We start from the raw sequence: 14,443 nt of genomic DNA on the forward strand, positions 1-14,443 counted from the left end.
GAACCTTGTTTTTGGTCGCCATTACTTCTGCCAGACGTATCTCTGAGCTTCAAGCCTTATGCTTCAAGAGTCCATATTTAGTTTTTCATAGAGATAGAGTGGCACTGAGGACTAATCTTTCCTTTCTGCCAAAAGTTATCTCTGAAATGTCCATTAATCAAACCGTTAAATTGCCAGTTTTCTTCCCCAATCATTCAAAGAAAGGAGAGTATTGCGTACATGCCCTAGATATTCACAGGCAACTTCGCTTTTACTTGAACAGGATTAAGGCCTCACGTAAATCAGACCAGTTATTTTTGGCCTATTCTGGACCTAGATTAGGATGTGCTGTTGCTAAGGTCACATTGGCTAAATGTTTGAAAGACTGTGTGATCTTCATTTATAGACAACATAATATTCCATTACCTACTACCATAAAGGCTCATTCTACAAGGTTGGTGGCAACTTCTGCTGCTTTCCATGCCAGAGCTTCTTTACATGACATTTGTGCAGCTGCAACTTGGGCTACCCCTCATAACTTCATCAATCATTACAAATTGGATTTGGCCTCCAGGGGAAGAGCATCTTTTGGTTCTATGGTGCTCAGGAATGTCCTTCCATGAGAGCCTCCCAGGAATAAAGGTAGCTGGGGACTCTGTCCCACACGTAAGGAATGAATGAGGATTAACAATATCATATAAAGAAGTTATGTCTTGCCATAACGTTCCATCTGTACTGTTGATTCTCGTTCACTCATTACGACCGTCCCTCCTTCCCCCTCCTGTGGCTTCTAGTGGATCTCAAAAAATAGAAAAAAAGCCAGCAGACTGGATCCTGAGCAATAAATCCATTTATTGGAACAGCAAAGGAAAAACAGACCGGTTTCGGCTGGTCAATACTACACAACCTTCTTCAGTGTAAAACATCTTAACCAAATGCTGTCATTCATATATCAAACAAAAGTACGTGATTGGTTCAACCTAAAACTGCTCATTTAGCCCCGGTGGAAATAAACCACCTAACTTAATAATCCATTTCTTCTCTTTGGAACTTAATAGAGAATGCCAACCTGTTTTGTTTTGTTTTTTGCCTTTAATGATGTCAATTATTGTAAATGAAAAGTTTGCAGTTGGATGTATTACATGGTGTTTGCATAGAGCATTATGAACTCTACCCTTCTTGATGTTGCTAATGTGTTCCGAAATCCTAAGTCTAAGTGGCCTAGAGGTTTGTCCTACATAAAATGACTCACATGTGCATGTTGCCAAATAATCCCTTTATCTTACTAAGCAAATTAAACCTCTGTTATCCTTTATACGTTCACGTTTACGTGATACTACCAATTTTCTACAAATTATATCTGAGATACAACTTGAACCTGACTGGCGTATGTGTACCCTTGATGTTAGTGCCCTCTACACCAACATTCCTCATTCTGGTGGCCTGGAGGCATTGGCCTATTGGTTAAATGTATCAGGTTTATACCAAGCTGAATATAATAAATTCTTGCTTGATATGGTGGCTCATGTGTTAACAAATAATGTCTTTTTTTATCAAGAGACTTGCTATTGGCAGACCAAGGGTACAGCGATGGGGTCTTCATTTGCCCCCATCTATGCCGATTTATTCATGGCTTATGTTGAACAGGATCTTATGTACAATAGCCATAATAATATCTATTTGAATCAACTGGATATTTGGAGACGTCACCTTGACGACTGTTGGTTGGTATGGAGAGGGGGACTTGAGGAATTGTTTGACTTTCTGGCCTATTTGAACAACAACAGATGGGGTTTTAATTTTACACTACATCAAGATGTTAATACCATTACTTTCTTGGATGTGTTGGTCACCAGACTATCAGATAATACTTTAGGCACCAAGGTGTTCAGGAAACATCCTGAATATAATACTATTCTTCATGCCTCAACTTTCCACCACATATTGCTAAGAACATACCTAAGTCACAATTTATTAGAATGAAAAGGATATGCTCTGATGAGTCTTCATACCAGGAGCAAAGTAGGGACCTTATAAACAGATTTAGATGTAGGGGCTACAAAATGGGCCATGTTTTTGATGCCAGTAACAAGGTCAATAAACTCAAAAGAAATGAGTTATTATCTTACAGGGAGCATGACAACAGGGTTTCACAACCGATTAGGTTCACCACCACCTTTGGTAGGAATTCGGATAATCTTATACAGAGTGTACATAGGCATTGGAATATTTTGCAATATGACCATGAAATATCTAACATCATTCCCAATAAATGCCTTTTCTCCTTTAGAAAAGGTAGAAATCTAAGCAGCTGTTTCAATCATAACAAGCATCCACATGAGTCTGGCTCTTCAGAACCCATACAAACCACACTTACAGGAACTATTCCAGTTGGCTGCTATCCTTGTGGCCTTTGTGTTAATTGCAATAAAGTAAGCAAAACAAAACAATTTTCTAGTAAAAATTCTCCTGTAATGTATGATATTAGGTTTTTTGCCAATTGCAGCTCAGATTGGGTTATTTATTTGGCAACATGCACATGTGGGTCATTTTATGTAGGACAAACCTCTAGGCCACTTAGACTTAGGATTTCAGAACACATTAGCAACATCAAGAAGGGTAGAGTTCATAATGCTCTATACAAACACCATGTAATACATCCAACTGCAAACTTTTCATTTACAATAATTGACATCATTAAAGGAAAAAAAAAAAAACAGGTTGGCATTCTCTATTAAGTTCCAAAGAGAAGAAATGGATTATTAAGTTAGGTGGTTTATTTCCACCGGGGCTAAATGAGCAGTTTTAGGTTGAACCAATCACATACTTTTGTTTGATATATCAATGACAGCATTTGGTTAAGATGTTTTACACTGAAGAAGGTTGTGTAGTATTGACCAGCCGAAACTGGTCTGTTTTTCCTTTGCTGTCCCAATAAATGGATTTATTGATCAGGATCCAGTCTGCTGGCTTTTTTTCTATTTTTTCAGTTTAGTTTCCCTTGATGCCGTGCAGTTGCGCCTGTGCAGGAGGTACTTTTTTGCTGTTCTAGTGGATCTCACCATCCGGTTCTATTAGGTCATTTGATCAGAGGTAGTCTCGACCTTCTTTTGACTTGCAAACTCAATCTGAGGTAACAGGGAGAGGGTAATTCTGGGTAAGAGTTTTTAGATCGAGAGTTTGTAGGTGACGCGAGCTTGGAAGATGGCCGGCTCGGTTCCGATACCCACACGTAATGACTGAATGGGGATCAACAATACAGATGGAACGTTATGTTAAGACATAACTTCTTTTTCTTTTTCCTTTTACTTAATTTTCTCCTTGATTTAAAATAACTTGGAGAATCTGGTGCCACACATGCCTGTGCATGAAGTATTTTTTTTTCTACATATGTGTTTTATTTGTAGGTCTCTGCCTAGCAACCTGTCTTAGTGAATACAAACAGTTAATAAATAAAAATATTCACTTTGTTGTGCACTTTAAATGTGAATGTAGTTTACTTTAGTACTTTGTTCTTTTTCCTGCAGCAATTCATGTCTGGTAGCCCTTGCTTGACTGAAATAAGGTCAGAAATTCTTAATTTTGTGAAATTTGAAGAAGAAATTGAAGAAATAAAGTTCACAGTCCTTGTTGGTTGCATTGAAATTCATACAGGTAGGACAGTTTTATGACTACCAGTAAAGTTTTACCCCAAGTTGATTTATTGTTGTGTGAATGGAATAAAACTATTTTAGTTGAAACTGTTAACATTGAGCACCTTAAATGTGAACTGTCAGCTTTCACTGTTTTATTACATTAAGCACAGTATTCTGCATTTTAATAGCTTTACGGAAGTAGATAAAACTATGTGGAAGGCTAGTGAATGGTTGCTCCCTTGCAGGTAATGAGAGCTTTGAACCATGATCCTACCTTCACCTTCAAGACCTGTTCTCCTTTTCCCAGTAGAGGCGGTTTTGCTGCTGCCTTTGCTCATCATTTCCCTTATAGAACTATTTCTGTTTGCTCTGTATTCTGGTTTGAGTCTTGCTTCCATGACTGTTGTTCCACTTGACTGTCTTTTTTCTTTCTTGCATTTAGTTGAAAATTGTATCTACTGTTTGATTTCTCATTTTTTTAGTTTTTCTTTTTTTTTTTTTCATGTGCTATTTTTGTTACCATTTAAATGTTTTGCAGTCTTTGCCCTGTTAGGTTACAGGTTATCTGTGTTGAAAATGTGAGTCATTCTTTACTTTTGAGTACTAAAAGGAATTATTTTATTTTTATGAATTCCTATATTGAGTGTTTTATTCTACTGACCATGGCTGCATTATGGGCAAAAGAAATGTCTACTTTTACATGGATTTTTGCACCCCCCCCAAAAAAAATATTACTAATTAGAGAAATTATACAGTTACCTTTAGATGACAGACCACAACCACATGATGCCAAAGACAGAAAGTCAACCCAAGCTCTGTGCCACCCCTTTCAGTAGGGGGAAATTAGAACTCTGCAATTGGGTTGGGAGGGTGGCCTAATGGTTAAAGTGTCTGTCTTACAAACACAAGGTGCATGGTTTGAGTCTCACAAGGGATAATTGGCTAAGCTTAAAATGGCTCGCAAGGGCAGTTAGCTTAGTACTAATCTATGAACCTATAATCTATGAACCTATAAGGAACAGAATGAACCTAGAAATTTAAGACGTAGTTCAAGAGCAAGTACATTTCCTTGCCACAAATGTAACTCTTGTAGGCACATCTGGAGAAATAGCTTTTTCAAACACCCAATATCTAAAAACATGTTTAGTATTAAATGCTATGCTGATTGTGATTTGAATCATTTAATATACATAGCTCATTGACAAGCATGCATTTCTTTTCATGAAATTAAGACAGATAAAAAAATAAAAGAATGCATTGCTAATCACTTATCAGAAATTAGGAGAGACATTGAGACAAATGCACTTTATGGTCATATTTGTAACAACAATTTTACACATATTTTTTAATTTATTGTAATTGAACTAGTCACACCAGACATCAAAGGTGTTGATACTAATTTAAAAACAGAGAACGCAATACAAATGGATCAGTTTACTTGGTGATATTTCTCCAAGTTTAGATGAACAAAATTCTTTAAAACCCGTTTTGAAAAAAGATAGTCTTTTTTTTTAACTCTTCTTAACTGTTCTTGATTGGCTGACCAATGAATGTTTTTTATAAGATACGAGATTCTTTTAGGTTCATAGGTTGGTACTGGGCTATCTGCCCGAAGGCATATATTAGCCCAGCCATGTTGTGTGGTATTCACCACCCCTTTAGTAGTTCCCTAGACCCTTGTACTAGCAGCTAGTACCCCTGGCCCCTATCTGATAGTGCTGTTAGTGTGATCCCTGGTGTGAACTTTCTGTTGTCCAGCCACTCATCAAGGTTCCTCTTGAAGAATGATACTGAGGGGCTCTGTCTTATGTAGATCGGGACCCTGTTCCATAGTAAGGGAAGTCTCTGCGAAGGGAATCTATCCGTCCAGCATGTTCTATTCATTGTTGTGTTGAGGTTTATATCCCTAGAGCGTGTAGCTCGAGTAGATTTGGTTTTGCTAAGATGGAGCATGTTCAACAATTCTGGGTTGGACATGGCTCTGTACGTTAGACAGAGATCGCCTCTGAGAAAGCGGTATGCAACAGAGAACAGTCTTAGCTTTTTCAATCGTGCTGCATAGGGCAACTGTTTGAGGCCAGTAATCCTCTTGGTTAGGTACCTCTGTGGTCTCTCCAGCTGCTGGAGATGTCTAGCCAGGTCCATTCCAATTGGTGCATTGTACTCAATAATGGGTCTGATGAGGGAAGAGTAGAGGGGCACCATTAAATCTTTAAATCTTGATGCGAACCCTTTCATGATCAGATGGGTCACATAGAAGGATTTTCTAACCACTTTGGCAACATGGTTATCAATGGAAAGCTGACTATCTACTTGGGTCCCTAGATCCCTTATTTCTTCTTCAGATTTCAGGGGATTACCTCCTATGTTGTAGTTTGTGAGTACTCTGTTTTTTCAAAGGGGATTACTACGCATTTTTTTGCATTTAGCTTGAGACCATGGCTTTGACACCATGCATCAGTCTCATTTAGGACCTTCTGGAGGATCTCCATGTCGGCCGGAGACTCTGTTATAGCACCCAGTTTGCAGTTGTCCGCAAACTTAGTCAGCCACTGCCCTTCCGTGCTTGCCTGTACTTCTGAGAAGTATATGCCAAACAGGAGGGGCCCCAGGATAGAGCCCTGAGGCACACCACTCGTTACTGGTCTGGATTCGGACATAGATCCCGCTACTCTTACTTTATGGGATCTGTCCGAGAGCCAGTTTGCGATTCATCTTGTGACGTAAGGGTTTATGCCCAGGCTGGTGAGCTTATCAATAATACCTGAATGGGGAATGGTATCAAATGCTTTAGCAAGGTCAAGGTAAGCCGTGTGTACCTCCTTTCCCTTATCTATAGCCTGAGTAACTGTCTCAAAGAAATCCACCAGGTTCAGGAGGCATGATCTGCCCTTGACGAAGCCGAACTGTGTGGGGTTCAGTGACTGGAGGTTCCCAATCTCTCCATTTATGAGTTCCATAATGATTCGCTCCATAGCCTTACAGATCAGACTGGTCAGGCTTATTGGTCGGTAGTTCCCAGGGTCAGTTGTGGCCCCACCCTTGTGTAGCGGGACCACCGTTGCCGTGCGCCATTCTATGGGCACATATCCTGTGGAGAGGCTGAGACTGAACAGGGTATTAAGATGCGGGGTTAATTCCTATTGGAGCTCGAGTATGACACAGCCTGGGGCACCATCTGGTCCCATGGAGGCAGTGTTTTTAGCTTTAGATAGAGCCTTGTTAACCAATGCATCAGTAATAATTGGACTTACACAATCCCCTGGAATGGTAATAGGCCCTGTAGGTGGTGAGGGGGGGAGAAATTTGCACTGAACCTGTCAGCCAAGATGTTGGCAATGTCAGAAGGGTCAGTGTATTTTGTTCCATTTTGTACTAGCTCAGAACAGACCTGAGCGTTGCCATTTAGGTTTTTGACGTAGCCATAGAAGGCCTTATGGTTATCCTTGGCAACTTTCGTTTCAAAATTAGCTCTAGTTGACTTGATGAGGGCCCTCAATTTCTTACTAATGCTGATCAAGGATGATTTTTCTACTTGAGATTTGGCCTTTTTTTGTATAAGTCTCCTCCTTTTATTGTAAAGTTTGCTTATGGCCGGGGTCCACCAGACTGGTTTCTTCTTGCTTGAGGAAGGAGTCTTGGTTTTATTTGGGATAGCACTGTCCATGCAATCCTGAAGATGCATATAGAGTGCCTTGGTGTAGGATTCCGCATCCTGGATATCATTATCCTTCTGCAAGGGAATAGTGAAGCTTTCCACTTTGGATGCAAGTAGTTTGAAGTTTGCTTTGGAAAGGTTTTTGACTATGGTTTCTTTGACTGGGGGAGGTGGAGGGGTGAGGATGTCCAGGGTTATCAGTTTGTGGTCGGATCTGACCAAGGAGGGAGTGATAACGGGTGTGGTACAATGGGCGCCCATATTTGTGATGATTAAATCCAATATGTTGTCCTCTCTAGTGGGGGAACATACTGGTTGTTTAAGGGCATTTGAATTTATAAATTCTATGAATCGCTGAGCATAGGAGTTGGAACACTGGTAGTTCGCCTAGTCTGTACCAGGGTAGTTGAAATCACCCAAGATTATGGTGTTGGGTAGGACCTTTATATTTTCCAGTGTCTCAAGGAATGCAGAGTGAGCATCTTGGGACATGGTGGGTGATCTATAACTGGCTACGACTTGAAATGTGGTTTTGCCTGCTGATAGTTGTGCATGGATGATCTCTGGGGCATCATGCTGTGCTACTAACCTGGAGATATGGGTATCCTTGATGAATGTGGATACACCTCTGCCCTTTGTACTGCGATCCGGTAACTGAGACCGGAAGGTATGATATGAATTGCAACCTGGCAGTGCTGGGGTGCTCTCTTGAGCCTTGAACCAGGTTTCCGTCACTGCACAAACATCGATTTTCTCCATGCTGAGGAAAGCCTTAAGTGTGTGCATTTTGAGGTTGAGACTTCTGGCGTTGAGGAGCATTACCCTTAGTTTTTGGTTATCTGTGCTGGTTACGGTGGTTGGTTTGTCCTTTGAGCCTTGCCTAAAAAAGGCACTATGGGGACAGCAAGAGCCTTGGCCAGTATTCGAAAACCTAGGGGTGACAGGTGCAGCCCATCTCTGGCAAAACAGCGAGGCTTGTCTATCATGTCATCCCAGGCAAACAGACACTGGATCCCCTTAGAATGACACCAGAAGCTTAGCCAATTGTTGAAATTGATCATTTTGTCTTTGTACTGTAGTATCACTCTAGGTGAAGGTAGTATGCTACTCAAGGTCAGGGTCATACCAGCTTGGACTACATGATCAGAGAGCTTCTCAATGTCTCTTTTCATGTAGTCCAGGGAGGTATGTCTTAGATCATTCACACCAACATGTACAATGACAGCGTCATACTTGTACTTGCTCTGGAGTGACCTAAGTGCCTGTGTTATGTGGCGGATCCGAGCACCCGACAGGCAGCTGACAGTAACCTTCTCCTTGTTCAGCCTGGTAAGTGGAACATCCGTGTCCTTACTATAGAGTCTCCTATTACTAGCGTGTTAGATATGGTGTTTTGCCTTAAGGGCTGTTGTGAGGCACACTGCTGAGATGAATTATGTGTTTTCTGGCTTGTGTTTGGGGGTGCAGGTTGCTTTCTTGTCTGCTTTGGAGGGCACTGTTTCTTTTTCAGATTGGTACCTAGTGCCTCCGAATATGTTTTTGTGTATTTATGCGTATGTTTTGCCGGTGCTTGTTTTGTAGATTCATGTGTGACAGGTGGTGTGATGCAAGTGTATCCCTTATCCTCTTGACTGTCTGTTACAGTCATGGGTTGAGAACGCTTAGCCTCCAGTCTGGCTGTGTATTTGCATCTCTCACAAGTGTTTGTGTCTAGAGGTAAGAGGAGAGGGTTGTCTGTATACCTTATAAATGGATGTTATGGCCTTAAATTTTTTTTTCACCTGATGAAGCAGTAAGCAAAAGCATTTTGGCTTATGTGTTGAAGCAATAGTGTTTGGTTTTATTCTCATATCCCTGTTGATTTGAGTGTAGTTTTGGTTTGCACCCCTGCAAATTACAACATTGATAGCACCTCCTTAACAGTGGACCCAATGGTGAGAGATCTGGGTAGTCAGATAGACACTAAACTGAACTTTGACCACCATGTGTCCACTGTGGTGAGGAAATCATTCTATGTGGCTCAGCTTATAAGTAAGAGCATGGCATCCAGATCTAAGGATATCATAGTACCACTGTATCTGGCCCTCATCAGACCAATAACTGAGTACAGTGCAGCCTTTGGCATGTACCTTGTCAAGCAACTGCAACAGTTGGACAGCCCTCAGAGGTTTCTCACCAAAAAATAAAAGGTATAACCAACATGTCATATGTGGACCAATTAAATTAACTTATCACTGTATTCAGTTTTCTGTTGATTACTGAGATGTGATTTTTGCCTGACCTACAAGGCAGTCTCTGACCTAGCCCTGATGAAAATGTTGCATATTCACAAAACTAACTGTACGAAGGTTACCCGCTCCAGATATCTAAATCTGATCTTTGGAATGAATAGATCACACTAGAGTGACAGATGTGTCCCAGAGATTTCTCCTCCTCTGGAGTAGACTTCCTGTTCACATGAAGCAGAGCCCTTCCCTGACTATCTTCAAGTGCAATCTGGACCAATGGATGGGAAATCGCAAATTCTTTGCTGGAATGGTGATCATGTCCCTTATGGACAGAGGCAGTCTGTAAAAATAGTCAAACCCCATTTGCTGACCCTTGTTATCTTTCCCGTAGGGATAGAAAATTGGATAAAATCTGTGTAAAACTGGATAGTCTTGTAAGGGCTCTTGAGCCCTTAGCCTAGTAGTCTCATGAACCTATGAACCTAGTATCTTCACATCAGATTACCTCATGGAAACAATGAAGAGATGATAAAATCAGCAAACAAAGGAGAGCAGTTTTACTGGAATTGAATTCATCTTCAAATCTTGGTGAGTACCTTCATTAGGTAGACCCGTTTTTTTACAAAATCTTACCAAGACAACACTGATATGTAGACTGTATTTTGTATAACATATATCATTGGCAGAAGTAAATTAAAAATAAAAAAGACAGCTGGGTTCATTAGTCCCAGGATAAAAAATGGTACCCAGTTCTGGTAGGCACATTAGTGCCAGGACTGAAAAAAATGACAGTGTAGAATCGTCAAGACATGGAAACATTCCTACAATGAGGTTAGGCCAGGCTCAGGGTGGTGGATGGCCCCCACTTGTAGAAGAAAAAGTAGTAGTCCACAAAAACCACAAACACTGACAGTCCAAAAGAGTCATAAAGATGAGAGAGTGGATTACTGATGATAAGAAAGAATGTGTGCATTGTTACTGTTATGCAAGAAGCCCAGAATTTCCAGAAAGAAGTTATTCAAAATGATTAAAAGAGAAATTAGAGGAAAGAAAAATAATTGTGCAAGAACAACCGTCAAAACTTTCAAATTCAGATTTGTGTTTACTAATACAGCAGATTCATGAAAAACATTATATAGCTCAAGGAACCTTGAGCTATTTGGAAAGAGAAGCGACTGAGGAAGTGCATAAATATAAAGAACAAAACCGGGAGAATTTTGAAAGGTATAAAGAAGAAACAGTGACATGGGAAAGAAATAGAGATCTGATATGGTGTAATATTTATTCAAAGGAGAATGCCAAACTTATCAATATAAAAAAGTAACTCCAAAGATATTTGAAGAGAAATACAGGTAAAGGCACCGAGATATGGAAAAGTTTACAATACAAAAAAATAAGATCAGAAAAGGGGAATGCAGAAGAGAAGATTAGTAAAGCAGAAGTTAAACAAATAGAAGCTGAAGTTATGGAATATATGTAAAGTGAAGGATTTAGTGTAGAAGGTATAACACAGGATGTTAAGTTGTCAATCTCGCCTTCATTCTTGCTGGATGGGTTCGGAGCCGATCCTCGGCTCCGACTCGGCACTAGCTTTAGCTCGAGAACTCCTTTTACCAGCTCGAGGCAACCCTATATCCCATGATGCAAGGCGGAACTACCTCAGATCTCGTTTGCCGCTTAGCGAAAGAGGTCTCCTTTGCCAGCTGAGGTAAGTTTTTCTTGTTAAAGAAGAAAAAAAGTTTAGTTAGGGGTTTAATTTCCCTTCAGTGTCAGGTTAGCCTGTATTTAGTACAGCCCACCCTATTCCCTTCCTTTTAAACTTTAAAATAGTTTTTCAGTTAAAGTTTTAGTCAGGCCTAGTTCCCCAAGTTATTCCCTTCCTGTGTGTCTGTGTAGGGATTAAGTTGTGTGTTTGTGGGGACTGTTTGTGTATATCCTTTTAGGATGTCTAGGGAAGGCAAGGTCTCAGGCTTCAAGAAGTGTGACCAGTGCTGTCAGAAAATGTCCCTGACAGACGGTCACACTTCTTGTGTGTATTGCCTGGGGCCTTTGCACCTGCAGGACTCCTGTGCGTTGTGTCATGCCTTTAGCCAGAGAGTCCTGCAGGAAAGGAGGAACAAACTGATCCTCCGAGGTTTGTTAAAACCTGAAGGTTCTCCTCCTAAGCAAGGGGCAGGAAAACCTCTTAAGCCACCAAAGGCTCAGGCTACAGTGTCCAAGCCTCCTCCGGTGGCTCCGGCTCCGTCGGAGCCGATATCGGCTCCGGCTGGAGCCGATGCTTCTTCTGCTAGAGTAGTGGGTTCGGTGCCGGCCGGCTCCGATACCCTGACTACTGTTGCCTTGTCGGCTCCGGCTGGAGCCGACACTTTATCCAGCATCGGAGCCGAGAGATCCTCGGCTCCATCTGGGGTTCAAGGGACTTCGGCTCCGATGGCTCCGGCCCGTAAGAGATCCCGGTCCCCTTCGATACTGAGTATTCACTCGGCTCCGGGGTCTCCTCTTTTGTCAGAGCGGAGCCATCGGAGCCGATCTTTGAGATCTTCCAGGCTGTCTGACCACGATTTGGAGAGGGTGGTAAGCAGGCTGTTGAAGTCTCAGGCACTGGCCCAAATGCTCCATAGCCCGTCTCAACAGACTTCGGCTACAGCCCCAATTCTTGAGATTCCTCCTCCGACTCCACACCAGAGTTCGGAGCCGGAGCTTCTTGGGACAGCGACTGTTTCGATGCCGGAGCCGATACATCCTTCGGCTCCGTCATCCTCGGCTCCGATCTCCTCCTTGAGACTTTCCTTGGAGGGATCCGGTCGTCGGGTTTCCACTGTCGGCTCCGAGGGGGCTAGTGGCATCGGACCCTTGTCCGACCCCGCTCTCCCTCTCGGAGCTTCGGCTTTGGTAAGCTTGGTGCCGACATCGGCCTCGGAGCCTTCTCTCTCCTTGGAGCCGACCATTCCTGTTTCTTCGGAGCGGGTGTGTTCAGGTCTCCTGGGGAGAGGAGCCTTTGAGGTGATGAGGAGTGTCCTGGCCTCTGAGCCTAGTCAACGGTCTATCCCTCTAGCTCCTCCCTCATCAGTGCCTGCAGATGCCTCTTGCCAGCCTCTTGCTCTCAGGCCCAGGGATCCATCGCCCCAGGTTTCCCCACTGGGAATTTCCTCCTCTTCCGAGGTTTCTCCTGACCCTGCAGGGGAACCCCCTCGGAAGAGGACGGTAAGAGGAAACACACAGACTCCCTGAGTCTACTACATCTGATACCGACTTAGATGAGTCGGAGGGTTCCCCACGGTCCCCCTCTGAGGATGTCTCATTTTCAGACATCCTTGAGCTCCTCAAACAGAGGGGGAATGGGCCCTCCATTGACCCCTCCGAGGATGAGTCGGTATACCTGGAGGCTTTGGATCCCGACCCTCCACCTCCTGGGTGTCTCCGCCTTCGACCCACTCATGCAGGTAGTGGCTCGGAAGGCGTGCGGCTCCAGATTCTGTGGAACCTGTCCCCAGGAGACCATCCAAGTTCATCACGGCCCCTTCGGACAAACAGTTCCTGTCTAAAGGTGTCTCTGTGGATGCTATGGTGGTGGCGGCCACTAAGAAGGAACTGGCGGATCCTTCAGTACCTGTCCATCCTCCTAATAAGGATTCTAGGACCATGGACAGGTATGGAAAGCGGATGTTTTCTTCAGCGACCTTTGCAATGCGTCGCTGAATTACCTTTGTCACTTCACCAGGCTTCAACGAGATATTCTCAAGGAACTGGGAGAAGTAGTCCAGGATCCTTCAGCTGCTGGGGCACAGGAAAAGATTGCCTCTCAGCTAGCTATCCTGAATTCGATATCTAACTCCTCCATGCGGCTCATATCTTATGCAGCCGATGGAACGAGCAGGGCCGCAGGCACAGGTGTTGCTCTTAGACGCCAAGCCTGGATGCGGCTGTGTAATTTTGCAGACCCCTTTAAGGCGTCCTTCACCAACACCCCCTTTGACGGTTCGGCTTTGTTCGGACCTCAGGTGAAGGATACTTTGACCAGATGTGAACAAGACGGTAAAACTCTTTCTGCCGTTGGAGTCCAGTTTTCCACTCCTTCTAGACCATATCCCAAGGGTCAGAAGGGGGGGAAGATGTGGTTCCGTAAAGCCCAAGGAGCTACACCGGACACACGTGGTCACTTTACCCCTAGAGGCAGAGGGGATAACAATAATAGACGCCGCCCTAGAGGCAGGGGGGTCCTCAGAACCAGGGCAACAGGGAGCCTCTTCCTGAGAAGCCCTTTCAGCATCCCTGAGGTGTTGCCCGACTGTCCACCCTTGGAGGCAGTCGGGGGAAGAATTTCGCTGTACCCAGTAGCCTGGCAATCCCTATCACAAGAGAAGTGGGTACAGTCGATTATATCCGAGGGTTACAAAATCCCCTTCGAAGGTTTCCGTACCTCTACAATCCCTTCCAGACATCTCACCCGGTCAAAGGGATTTGGCAAAACAGGAAGTTTCAAAACTCCTGGGAAAAGAGCCATCCAAACAGTGCCGGCAGACCAAGTAGGATCCGGCTTCTACTCAAGATTCTTTTGGTCCCCAAAAGGACGGAGATTGGAGACCAATACTAGACCTAAGCAGACTAAACAAGTCTGTCAAAAGGCAAGATTCGGATGGTCACGCTGCAATCCATTCTGCCCTTTCTGGGCAAGGACAACTGGATGTGCTCGATAGACCTTCAGGATGCGTACTATCATATAAAGATTCACAGGCGCTCCAGAAGGTTTCTCCGCTTTCGGCTGGGAGCCAGTCATTACCAATTCAGAGCACTGCCCTTTGGCCTCACTTCAGCCCCCAGAGTATTCACCAAATGCATGGCGGTGGTCACAGCTCACCTGAGACGTTGAGGATTCCAAGTGTTTCCTTATTTGGACGACTGGCTCCTCTCCGCCACCTCCAAGGATCAGCTTCTTCGGTCCA

General features: G+C 43.4%; 1 protein-coding gene across 1 annotated transcript in view; it reads left to right on the forward strand.

The window, feature by feature from the left end:
- LOC122816787 (dynein axonemal heavy chain 8-like) overlaps positions 1 to 14,443 on the forward strand; it is a 9,517,065-nt gene that overhangs the window by 4,093,085 nt on the left and 5,409,537 nt on the right. The window contains 1 exon segment of the mRNA XM_044089814.1: positions 3,507 to 3,633. Coding sequence (XP_043945749.1) covers positions 3,507 to 3,633 — 127 coding nt within the window.

The sequence above is a fragment of the Protopterus annectens genome, chromosome 1.part1, assembly GCF_019279795.1.
Source record: "Protopterus annectens isolate FY-2018-M chromosome 1.part1, PAN1.0, whole genome shotgun sequence".
Classification (NCBI taxonomy): domain Eukaryota; kingdom Metazoa; phylum Chordata; order Ceratodontiformes; family Protopteridae; genus Protopterus; species Protopterus annectens.